This window comes from Musca autumnalis, unplaced genomic scaffold (assembly GCF_047663935.1).
Source record: "Musca autumnalis isolate F117 unplaced genomic scaffold, ASM4766393v1 scaffold_5, whole genome shotgun sequence".
NCBI lineage: Eukaryota > Metazoa > Arthropoda > Insecta > Diptera > Muscidae > Musca > Musca autumnalis.
Genome location: NW_027412088.1, coordinates 135,095,819 through 135,107,468, shown reverse-complemented (window position 1 = coordinate 135,107,468; position 11,650 = coordinate 135,095,819). Strand labels below are relative to the sequence as shown.

At 32.6% G+C, this 11,650-nt stretch overlaps 2 protein-coding genes across 2 annotated transcripts; one reads left to right on the top strand and one right to left on the bottom strand.

Annotated features, from left to right (window-relative positions):
* The first annotated feature begins 7,535 nt into the window (after positions 1-7,535).
* Prosalpha7 (proteasome alpha7 subunit) lies at positions 7,536-8,621 on the top strand. Its single transcript, XM_073957788.1, has 3 exons — positions 7,536-7,694; positions 7,760-8,328; positions 8,394-8,621. The coding sequence occupies exons 1-3, from the start codon at positions 7,674-7,676 to the stop codon at positions 8,563-8,565; spliced, it is 762 nt and encodes a 253-aa protein (XP_073813889.1). The 5' UTR covers positions 7,536-7,673; the 3' UTR covers positions 8,566-8,621.
* Positions 8,622-9,738: 1,117 nt separating this feature from the next.
* Positions 9,739-10,685, bottom strand: LOC141405334 (transmembrane protein 222). The gene has a single exon (XM_073989550.1). It carries the CDS (start codon positions 10,535-10,537, stop codon positions 9,983-9,985), a length of 555 nt encoding a protein of 184 aa, XP_073845651.1. The 5' UTR covers positions 10,538-10,685; the 3' UTR covers positions 9,739-9,982.
* Positions 10,686-11,650: the final 965 nt, after the last annotated feature.

Sequence of the window (11,650 nt, the reverse complement as noted above, 5' to 3'; positions counted from 1 at the left end):
ACGGGAACGCAAAATGTGTAAAAGTGGTAAAAATGTAAAAACTTTTTAGTTATGGAACAGAGCTTAAGGGCATGGTAGAACAAGAAAAGGTAGCAGCAATACCCAGCTGACTGAACTGGGTTGTAGTGTTATGCCAAGTTTACACTTGCGCTCTAAAATCCACTGGATTTCACGAAATCCTGAAATACATCCCGGTGTTTACACATATTTTTTTGTTGATTTCATACATATCACAATGATCAAGGTAGATGCATACGCGCAGCTGATCGAACATGAATTTTCAAAACAAGTTGTTGCAAATTGACTTAGTCATCAAAAATATACGACAATATAGAACTTTACTACTTTATTTCGAAAATTATCGTAAAACTATCTATATATCGTATTCATTGTGTATAGAACCCGTTCCCGTACTCCGAAGTCTAGCAAGACTTACACTTCTCTTTAAACAAAAATAGCGCCGAATAACACCCTATTCTCCTGTTTTCTGCCATACAATTTTGGCATAGTAGAAACTAGCAACATGTGCATTATCATCTAAATACGATAGCTGATACGTTGATTTGCTGCAGTTTTTGCAATTTCTGTAATTTTTTCGTTCCCGTATTTTTTAAGAAATTTGTATGGGGAAGCAATTTTAGACATTTCGCTCTTTTTTCTAACATTACCATTAAAAAAGTACGAGAACGCAATGAAAAATAGCATTGTTACAAAGTAATCTAATATTTTTTCACATTGTTTAAAAATTTTGATTATAAAATTTTTTGTTGCAGCAATTGACCATCTACCTTGTTTATTGTGATACGTGAAAAGTGTTGCAACTTTTGGTACTTTTTCAGTCACAAACTGGGTTGTATATCATGTGTACTGTGATTTCGATGTTGATTTCGCTGAAATCACGAAATGAGATGATTTCATTTTTGTATGCGAAATCATGATAATTTTTGCTTGATTCCGCGCGAAATCACGAAACGCCTTCGAAATCACGAAAAGACGCCGAATGTAAACCAAACATTAGTGTCAAATTCCATTCGACATTTTATGTATTTATTTCTATGTTCGATGTATATTAGGGATATATATTTTTCAAGAACAAATTTATTCATCAGAAAAAAAAACTATTTCCCATAAAGACGGCTTCATATCATTGACATGTAACCTCCTCCAGGTCCGAACGACATGCCGCACACTAAAACACCGCTTATAGAGGCGGTAAAATATTTGTTAATATGTGTGGTATTTTGTTAAACTTGAAAAGAATAAAGCCCTAATAAACATGTGCTTTTTTGTTTTCAAAAGCAAATGATTGAAACATCTTCTCTTTTTTCAATGAATTACCAGCGACCCGAAACATTTTTGCAAGTATTCTACTTTCTGCGAGAAATTATGCATTTAGTGGAATGATATGGAAACATTCAAATTGAAAATCTAACGAGTTTTCATTCATGTTTTCCAAAATATTCAATCAAATGTGAAAAATTATTAGTTTTTTAAATTCCAATAATTTATAGACATTTCCTTGTTTTGTTTACATTTACGTTGACACTAACGTTTACAAACAAAAACAAATTCCTTTGTGGTTGTTGTTCGAGTTGTATTTGTTGTAGTATTAACTTTACCTTGTATTTGTTCTACCATGGCTTAAGGGGTAGTTTACACTATATGTAAATGTCATATGACATGAAATTTTCCATCGTTATATATTCGCTAATATGTGTAATATTGGAGATTTTTCATACGCCATTTAGATGTAGTTTAAGGGCTGTTTACACCATATATCAATGTCATATGAGATGTCATTTCTTTCACCCATTCGACATTCTCTATGTTTGTCAAAATTGACGTCATCCATACAACTTTCAATTTGTGCGTTCGTACCTACAAGTGTTATTTTCGTATGACATAACCTATAAATATAAAAACAGCTGTTTTTGTCATTGTTTACATTTATTGTTGAGTTGCAAATTTGGGCAAATTTTAATTTTGTTTGAGGAAAATGAATATCTAGCATGTTTGTTGTGGTAGAATAGATTTTTAGGGTTATAGAGCCATTCATGTTTTTGCCACAAAGCAATCATTTCCAAGACTGCTTCTTTCGACCAATCGATCTGTAAATAACACCCTTTATTTACTTTTCTAAATATTTAAATATACATAACTTCCCAATTTCTTTTTTAAAAGATTTTGTTTTTCAATTTTTTTTGAGAATGCCAGAAAACAGCTGATAAATTTATGTTTACATACGAGAATGCCGTATCAAATAAAGCGTTCCCTAAATGAAAAATGTACATATGAGTTGCCAAATCATTTTGATAGATGAAAATGTTCATAGTGGTCACACTATGTGTACAACATTCGCAGGTAGAAAATTTGACATCTCATACGACATTGATAGATGGTGTAAACAACCCTTTACACTATCTATCAATGCCATATGACACGAAATAAAAACATTCCATATTTACCCACGGAGGCAATGTGGAGACGTAGTTTTTTACATTTTTGTGCGTCCACACCAGCAAAATGGCATAAGGAAAATCTCCAATATAACATATATTAGCGAATATATACCTGCCTAAAGTTGCATTTTTAGGAGCAAAAAGCAGTGTTGTATATCAAAATATTTCGATTTAACATTTGATTTAAAACAAATCCAGGTTTTGAGTTGATTAAATTTTGTATGGTAAATCAGGGTGGATTTGGATGGATTAAGCACTTAATGCTTGGTTTACATTAACGAAATCCACTCGATTTCAACTGTCAATTCCATTGCTCAAACGTCAAATGAAATCCAATCGATTTCGGATGAGTTTTCATTTGACGTATACGCAAAGGAATTGACAGTTGAAATCGAGTGGATTTCGTAAATGTAAACAAAGTATAAATCGAGATAATGCACTTAATCATCGTATAAGGGTATAGTCTAAACGGGCTATAAAAGTATGAAAATATGCATCAGCTTTATTCCCGTACTTTTTAATAGTAAAACTCGTAAAAGAGAAAAAGAGAGAAAAATTGTTCTCACACAAACTTTTTTTTTCAAAAAGTTCGGGAACGCAGAAATGGAAAAAACGTCAAAAAAGCTGGAAGAAATGTCAAAGTCGGAGTACCAGCCATGGTATAAATAGAAAGGTATAACAGAGCTCACATCTGATTTAAATTTTTTTCTGAGTGTGACCGACTTTTGTCAATTTGAAGTTTATATTTTGTGTGTGTATGTGTTTGTTTTGAAAATTATTAAAAATGTTTTCAAAATAGATTCAAAATAAATTGCAATGAAATCGTTAATTACTAGGCGTTTACACACAGACAGTATTGGCAAGACAATAGCAAAGTTACAAACCATTTTCACCAATACATTCACACTTTTCTCTATTCATATTTAAAAATTTGTAAATGTATTTGTGAAAAAGGTTTGCATTTTTGCTATTGTCTTGCCAATACTGGCATTTGTAAACGCAGGGTTACAGAGCCGTTGTAGAATATATTTATCAAACTTAAGTTGAAAATAAGTTTTTTGACCGTGTTTCGATGTATATGTGAAAACAAATATTTGTGTTTCATTCATTTTCGCGCTGTTTTAAACAATTGGATAAAATGACAAAAAATATCAAACAAACACAGGCAACCTGTTGCATATGCCAGTATAACAATTCTGACAGGAAGCGGGCATACGTGTAGGGTTGAATTTCTATAGATTTTTCGAACCTGTTCTACCTTCCTTATTGTACCATGGTACCAGCCAATCAGACGCCGGCAACCTGTTACTATTTTTTACACGCTCAAATGTGTTGAGTAAAAACTTTTTAAAGAGAGCGTCATTCAGCGCCATTTTTGTTTAAAGAGAAGTGAACATTTTTAAAAGTAGTAAAAATTGTAAAAACTTTTTAGTTCTGGAACACAGCTATCATGTTCCTATGAATTGGGAACAATGTCGTATGAACGGGTTATTTCGTGTACGTAATTATGAGAGCGAACAACGTGATTCAAATGCTGGTATGAACATGTCATAAAGAGACAAAAGCTCTGTTCCTTAACGTTCAAGAATCTTCAAGTTTTACCACTTTTTACTCGAAAAGCGTTCCTTTACTTCAGACACAATACAATTCATATGGGAGCAGTTTACAACTTTTGCTACTTTTGCTGGTTTTACCATTTTCAGAAGTAAAGGAACAGGCCAAAAGTTCGTAACCCTGCGATTACAAATGACAGGACAGTTGACTCCATGTATTGATTGTCAAAATCCCACAACTTGCCTGTGTAACGTAGGCGTCCCGACAACTGCAAAAACAGTTGTAAAATTTTGAATGAAAATCGTCGATTTCTTTTTGTTTTCTGTTCACATATATTGTTTTTGTTCATGTTCTTTTGTTTTCAACACATTTCAATTATTATCTCACTTATTTTTACAAAAATTTGTCTTCTCTAGTGTCTGTGAAAAAATGATGGACAGGTGGGAGACAAACGACAAATGTATGTATGTGTTAGTAAATCAGAGTTGTATTTGAAGACAAACTGTCTGGTGTAAACGCCTAGTAAGAGAAAAGAAACTGTGAGTACACACGCTGCGACTTTTGATGCATGCATCACCATTTTCGTAATTGTAGGGTTGCATTTTTTCGTAATATTGTAAGAAGCGTAATTTGTGTATCAAACATGTACGATTTTATGATTGTTGAATACATGTAGGTATATGGTCTGTTCCGTTACTTCAGAAAATGGCAAAATAGTAAAAGTTGTAAACTGCTCCCATATGAATTGTATTGTATCTTAAGTAAAGGAACGCTTTTCGAGTAAAAAGTGGTAAAACTTGAAGATTCTTGAACGTAAAGGAACAGGGCTATAGATTGTTAAACCAAAATTATTGACAGCTATACCTAATTTAAGTCGTGACGTACAAAAAATATTAGCCTACCTACCACAACAACGCTCTCTGAGCGTCCGTATTACCCAAATACGTTGAATCCGAAATCCCATTTAAAACACAAAAACCGCGACTGAAACTTTATAAAATGTTTTCATTCGTAAAACAAACATTTTTCCTTTGCAATAAATTGTATTTCATGTTTTGTTGGGCTTTTGTTTTCAAAATACAAAATACACACATACATACATACAATAACATATCGTACGTTCTGTCAAAGTTGAAAATGTTCAACTTACAAAAAGTATACGCTCGACGTATTTCGGTAGTTCTCATAAGAATACATGTGTTCTACTTTTTCACCACACACGCCCTGGGAATACGGTCGTATTTACGCATAGCAGTGAAACAGGTACAAATATTAGTTAATTGGCCTGTTCCCGTACTTTATAAAGTGGTAAAAGTCGTAAAAGTTGTAAAAGTCGTAAACGATTTCCATATAAATTTTGTGTACGGGAACGCAAAATGTGTAAAAGTGGTAAAAATTGTAAAAACTTTTTAGTTCTGGAACAGAGCTAATATTTCTCGACAAATGTAAATAACAACCATGGGCTGGATTCTTGTTCTATGAAAATTTGAAATGAAAAATATTTTCTTTATAAAAGTTTTCATTTGACAGTTTTTTCCTTTATAAATTTTTTCATTTCACATAAAACAAGAAACCAGCCCCATATTTTTGAAAATTATTGGAAAAACATTAGGTCTGTACGATAACCCAAAAGTTTGTGCAAATTTGCACAAACTTTTACAAAATGCTGTTCGATAACAAACTTGCAAAGTAAAAGAGAGAGAATTTGGAGACAATTGTCAGAGAATATTGGAGAGTTTTGGAGAGCTTTGTTTACAAGTTTTGGCAAGGAATATTTTTCTTGTAAGAATTTGCAAGTTCGATCAGCTGATTTAAATTCGAATGTTTTGTGGCGGACATCTTGGCAAAAACATAAACAAACGCTATTAAAATAAATAGATATAAAAAGGGAACCAATTATTAAATTTATTATGGAAAACGATGTTTGTGGTGATAAATGGAAGTTAAAAAAATGGTTTCCGCCAACCTCTTCTTTATCAAAGCAGATGACTTCGTGCAAGTTTTTGCAAATTGCTATTCGATAACAATCTGCAAATTTTTTGCTTCGAGAGAGTAAAATTTATGGAGATATGTTACTGAGAACTTGCTGAGTGCTTGCAAGTACTTTTCACTTGCGAAGTTATCGTACACACCTATTGTTAGGTAAAAATGTATTTTCCAGCATTCGGGTTATTCCATTCTACGAGATACAGGTAATAATTATTGAAATATTTTTACGAAATGTTGGGTAACAAATTGTACGGCGTCAATCCAATCGATTCAAAGAATTAAATTCTTTTTTTGCAATTCGCATTTTGATGTTTTAAAAACACATTTGGAACACAAGCAATTCAGTTTCAACTATGAAGGCAATAAAAAACTAACAACATACTTATCAAATAAAAGAGGAAGTTTAGTCCTTTTATTTTTATTACATTCAAGGTATATTTATTATAAGGTATATGCATGAATTACAACAACTAACAAATTTACAAAAACAACATTGTTGTTATTAAAAATTAATTGTCAAAGAAAATATTGAATAATAGGGCATGGCAGAACTACCAGGTAGTGGTATCACACCAGCTGATCGAATATGAAAAGTCAAATCCCTTTATAAAAAAAATATTTTTGTTGTAATTTCCCCAACAACATAAAGAAAGTTTTGACATAACATATTCAAAATTTTACGATGCCACTACCTGGCTAATTGTGCCATGATAATAGGGTCTTTCCAAAATTTTTTTTCAGGAAAAACATAAAGCATTCATAGCTCTCGTAGGTCATTCTTATTACACGTTTAGGATGAAAAGCAGTATTTTATGGTAGCAGATTTCGAAGTTTCAAATTTCATGAGTGGACCCTATTACATTTTGAAAAATAAATTTTCAAAAAAAAGTAAGATTACAGCTGATTGTCACTTCTACCTTATATGAATATGCCTTGCATGGTACAAATACACAGGTAGTCGCATCGGCAATTTTGGTAACATAAGATGTCAAAATTTGACATCAATTCAATGCAATTGACACATTATGTTACCATCAGCTGGCTTGATAATGCTACCTGTATTATTGTACCATGATGCCTTGATTACATTATTTTAAATCCATGATGTACATTAAATAATTGTAACATACTAAATGGTATTAATGAATTAAATGATGAGTCATGAAATTTTACATTTCATACATTTTCATTCCATCCATCACTATTATTTTTTGCAAACACAGCTAAAAAATGGTGATGCATGCATCAAAAGTTGCAGCGTGTGTACTCACAGAAAGATTACAGACAAAATCTGTTGATAAATTTAAAATCCTCCTCGGTTTGACAATGGACCGAAGAAGTGAGGTAGAAAATACTTATTTTCAAGCATACAGTCCATAAAAAGTTGTCATTAAAACTCATTACGACGTGCCAGCAGCGCGGACTGGGGTCTGCTAGTATACAATAAATTTTGATTTCTTATTCGTCATTTCTACACACTTGGTAACCCTATACAATGAAAAGTCGAAATTATGAACTGTCAAAAACGGTAAACATAACCTCAAATAGCACCAAACAAAAAGCCGTCAATTCATCGTCTAAACAACTTGCAAATTTATTCGACTCGTCCAAATTTGCAAAAAAATCAATACACTTGTTTTTATTTAAAATCGTGTCGAAAAAATATAAAATATGAGTTCTATTGGAACTGGAGTGAGTAAATAAATATCTCCTAGATTGTAGGATAACAACTGAACCAAGTGATTTGTTTTTTCTAGTATGATTTATCTGCATCTCAATTCTCCCCGGACGGACGAGTATTTCAAATTGACTATGCTTCCAAAGCTGTGGAAAAGAGTGGAACTGTTATTGGTCTGAGAGGCAAAGATTCGGTGGTTTTGGCAGTCGAGAAAATCGTCACTAGTCCGCTATATGAAGAAGATGCTGGAGCCCGTATCTTCACAATCGACAAGAATATTGGTTTGGCTATTGCTGGTCTATTAGCCGATGGTCGTTATATTGTGGACATTGCTAGGCAGGAGGCGGCCAACTATAGACAGCAATTCGAACGTACCATACCCTTGAGGCACTTAACGGAACGAGTTGCTGCCTATGTACACGCTTATACACTGTACAGCGCAGTCCGTCCATTTGGTGTCTCAGTAATTCTATCTGCCTGGGATGAAGATCAGGGTCCACAATTATACAAAATCGAACCATCCGGTTCCTCATTTGGTTATTTTGCTTGTGCCAGTGGCAAAGCAAAACAACAAGCTAAGACAGAAATGGAGAAATTTAATTATACTGAAATGTCCACCACCGATTTGGTACAGAATTCTGGCAGAATGTGAGTGGGAATTTTTTGCATTTTATACAAATACTTAAAATATTTTTTTCTTTTTCTAATAATAGCATCTACCAGGTCCATGATGAATTGAAAGACAAAGATTTCCGATATGAGATGAGTTTGGTTGGCAAAGAAACAAATGGAGTACACCGTCTAAATCCAGCGCCTTGGCATGCAATGGCCATTGAGGCCGGTGAAGCCTTTAAAAACGAAGATGATAGTGATAATGAAATTTAATTTCTCTAGAATCTGTCTTTGATTTTAAAATTAAATGCTACTTTTCTTAAGTCTTATATCTGATTTTTGCTATTTATAAATGTCGGTTTTTGGCAATTAAATGTACAGGGACTTCAGTCCATGTGAAAAACAAGGTACTCTTACTTCGTTATTTTTACATTACTTAGTTCGAACTCCTGATTATTTCCGGCAAATGGTTTCGGAAAATTATGACGTATTTATACAACTTCATGAAGTTATGAGATTGGTTTGTATACAATTCGACATCAAATATGAGAAATAATCATTCCGGAAATGTTTTATGACGACATCGCAGTAAATATGAGATCGGACGAAGCATACATGTATGGGAGCTTCAGTCATATTTGAAACGATTTCGACTCAATTGGATAGAGCTATTTCCACAACGTACACGTTTGAATTTTTTATTAAAGTATATATTGCTAAATACATACAATATGTATTCAAACCAGAATTTGTGCATTATTGATGTTGTTCATGTTGTAAGGTACCACCTTCTTATTATACGCATTTAACGTCATCATCAGACTAAAATTGATATTGCAGCCATGAAACAGTAGAAATTGAGTCTGAATAAAAGTTGCAGCTCAATTAACAACATGCAGTCGAAAAAGAAGTTTAATCCTTGATTGCATTATTTTTTCTTGGCAAACTTAATGGAGGTGATAGATTTCGAGCTAATAATTACGGAAAAAATAGTTAAAAATTTTTAGTATAATCTGAGCAAAATACGACATTTTTTAAAATATTTCGTCGTGTAATAATTTCTATACTTTACGAATTTTTCTTCAAGTATTTTAAAAATCATAAACCCTCTTTACTAACGATATTTCAACTCATTATTACTTTTTAATCTCCAGAATTTTTAATATAAAAAAATGAAAATGAATATTAAATAATATTTTTTAACGTTTTATTTTCAAACAGCAGATTTTTATCTTCAGGCTCGTTTTACTGTTAGTCACAGTTGATCTTTTCAACAGTTATATATATTTTTCTATGCAGTAGACCTTAAAAAGATATCTTTTTTGGGGATTTAATGAAATGATGGAAATTTCCATCTTTATGCAAAGGAGGGTTAAAAACGCATTGCTAATTATACATTTTTACCGTTAAAAATATCATTTATAGATGGACTCAAATATCAATTAGAATTTAATCAAATGTATGTTTATATATTTTATTAAAATTAACTAGTATATAGATACATTTGCAGTAAAACAATATATAATACATTGACTAATATTGAAACTTAATATTAGGAAAATTCGCGTAAACATCTATTAAACATTCAAAATAAAAAAAATCATTTTTCTAATACAAGCAGCAGCCAAACTCCGATCTAAAAATGCATTAGGAAGTCTGTCATTTGTATGCTCTCCCCATATAACAAATATTAAAAATACACTCCCAATAGCGTACATATCGTGACAACAATAAGAAAGGGCAACCATGTTTTGATGAAGCCCACAACACTAACATATCTGCCACAGAAGAATATCCATGCGGCCAACTTTACCATGTTCCAACTGGAATCTTTGTAGCGCATAAAATTTAATGCAGTCGCTACATGCGAGTGGCAATTGTCACAGAAGAGATTGTGCATGCGTGTGCCATAAAGCACGGAAGCTTTAGATACTGCTTCGTCCCACATTAAAGATCCTCCTTCAACATTATTGGGACTTAAACGCAAATAACGGGTAGGTCTCCCAAATCCCATGTTGTCTTCCGATACAAAATATGGTCCAGCGAAATCTCTTATAATGCCATTTGACATGGCAATACCCATATGCCCTATAAATGGAAAGAACCAGGTCAGCATCGGAATTGGTGTCCAAACTATTGAGAATGGAAAACGATCGGCCTTAACATCGATTGGTGGAAGTTGTTGCGAGTTCTCATGCATGTCTACGTATGTTTGTGAATCTGCAGCCGTATTATTTTCAGACATAACTTCTTCTTGCAGTTTTAACTTTTTCGTTTTTACAGTGTTTTATTTATAATTCTTTATCTTCTTTTATATCTCCATCTCTGAAATCTTATCAATAGGTTTATAGAAAAATAAACTATAAGGAATACAATCAAAACAAAATGACAGAAAATATTAGGGTTTTATAGATTGAATTCTCTTCTTTTCCAAAATGTCAACTCCACCAAAGTAGAGTTGTACAATCTAGTTCAATTGAAAGATCTAGTTCAATAGTTCAGCTCTTTTAACTGAACTAGTTCAGTAATCTAGTTCATAGTTCACTATCCAGTTCAATCATTCGGATCAGAATCGTTCACGTGCTCTTATCATTCGCTTGATGAAAACACTCACACACATACACCAAATAGGGACAAACATTAGAATAGTATAACACTGTGCGACAACAAAAAAAATGACAAGGAAAATCGACTAGATTATGAAAGTAGAGCTAAAAATATGAGACACGTGTATCGGCGTTTTAAAAGTTTACGTCGGAAAGTAACCAAAATAGGCGGGGCAAGTTCCGCCCATTTTTAATTTTTTCGAAATATTCGAGTTAAGATATCTGTGAATCCTTGCATTTCAGGTATATAGTGTCTTGGACAACTTTACAGAGGAGTATGTGGGCAATATTTTTGTAAAAATTTTAACCCTCATGCGGTTCATCAAAGGGGTCTTTTTTGTCCTTTTTTCAAAAATCTTTCGAAAACTGCTTAAAAATGTGATTGTATCAAATCCAAATATTCTAAAAAATTGTTCGCCATAAAATTTTACTATAGGTCTCAGAATACACCAAACCTGTAACTCTTGTCTAATCGCCAGGAATCACTAAAAACGAAAAACACGTTTTAGGGTTAAAGTCGGACTTCATCTGAGTTTATTCAAAATTGTCCAACAAAACATAATTTTAGAGGGATGACGTCAAAGACAAAAATATTTTCCGTCAAATTTTACTATAGGTCACCAAAGAAATGAAATGCCTATTTACATTATATATCATAAAAATATCAGTATCAATTTTGCTGAAAAAACATGAAAATATTTCCCAATCTTTTTGATGAAAAATTGTTCCTTCTTTTTTCGAGTTTATACATT

Bases quoted from the DNA above. Each gene is read 5' to 3' on its own strand.
- LOC141405334 (XM_073989550.1), bottom strand. From the start codon at position 10,537: ATGTCTGAAAATAATACGGCTGCAGATTCACAAACATACGTAGACATG.
- Prosalpha7 (XM_073957788.1), top strand. From the start codon at position 7,674: ATGAGTTCTATTGGAACTGGA. The intron at 7,695-7,759 runs GTGAGTAAATAA...TGTTTTTTCTAG, and splicing joins TGAGTTCTATTGGAACTGGA to TATGATTTATCTGCATCTCA. The intron at 8,329-8,393 runs GTGAGTGGGAAT...TTCTAATAATAG, and splicing joins GTACAGAATTCTGGCAGAAT to CATCTACCAGGTCCATGATG.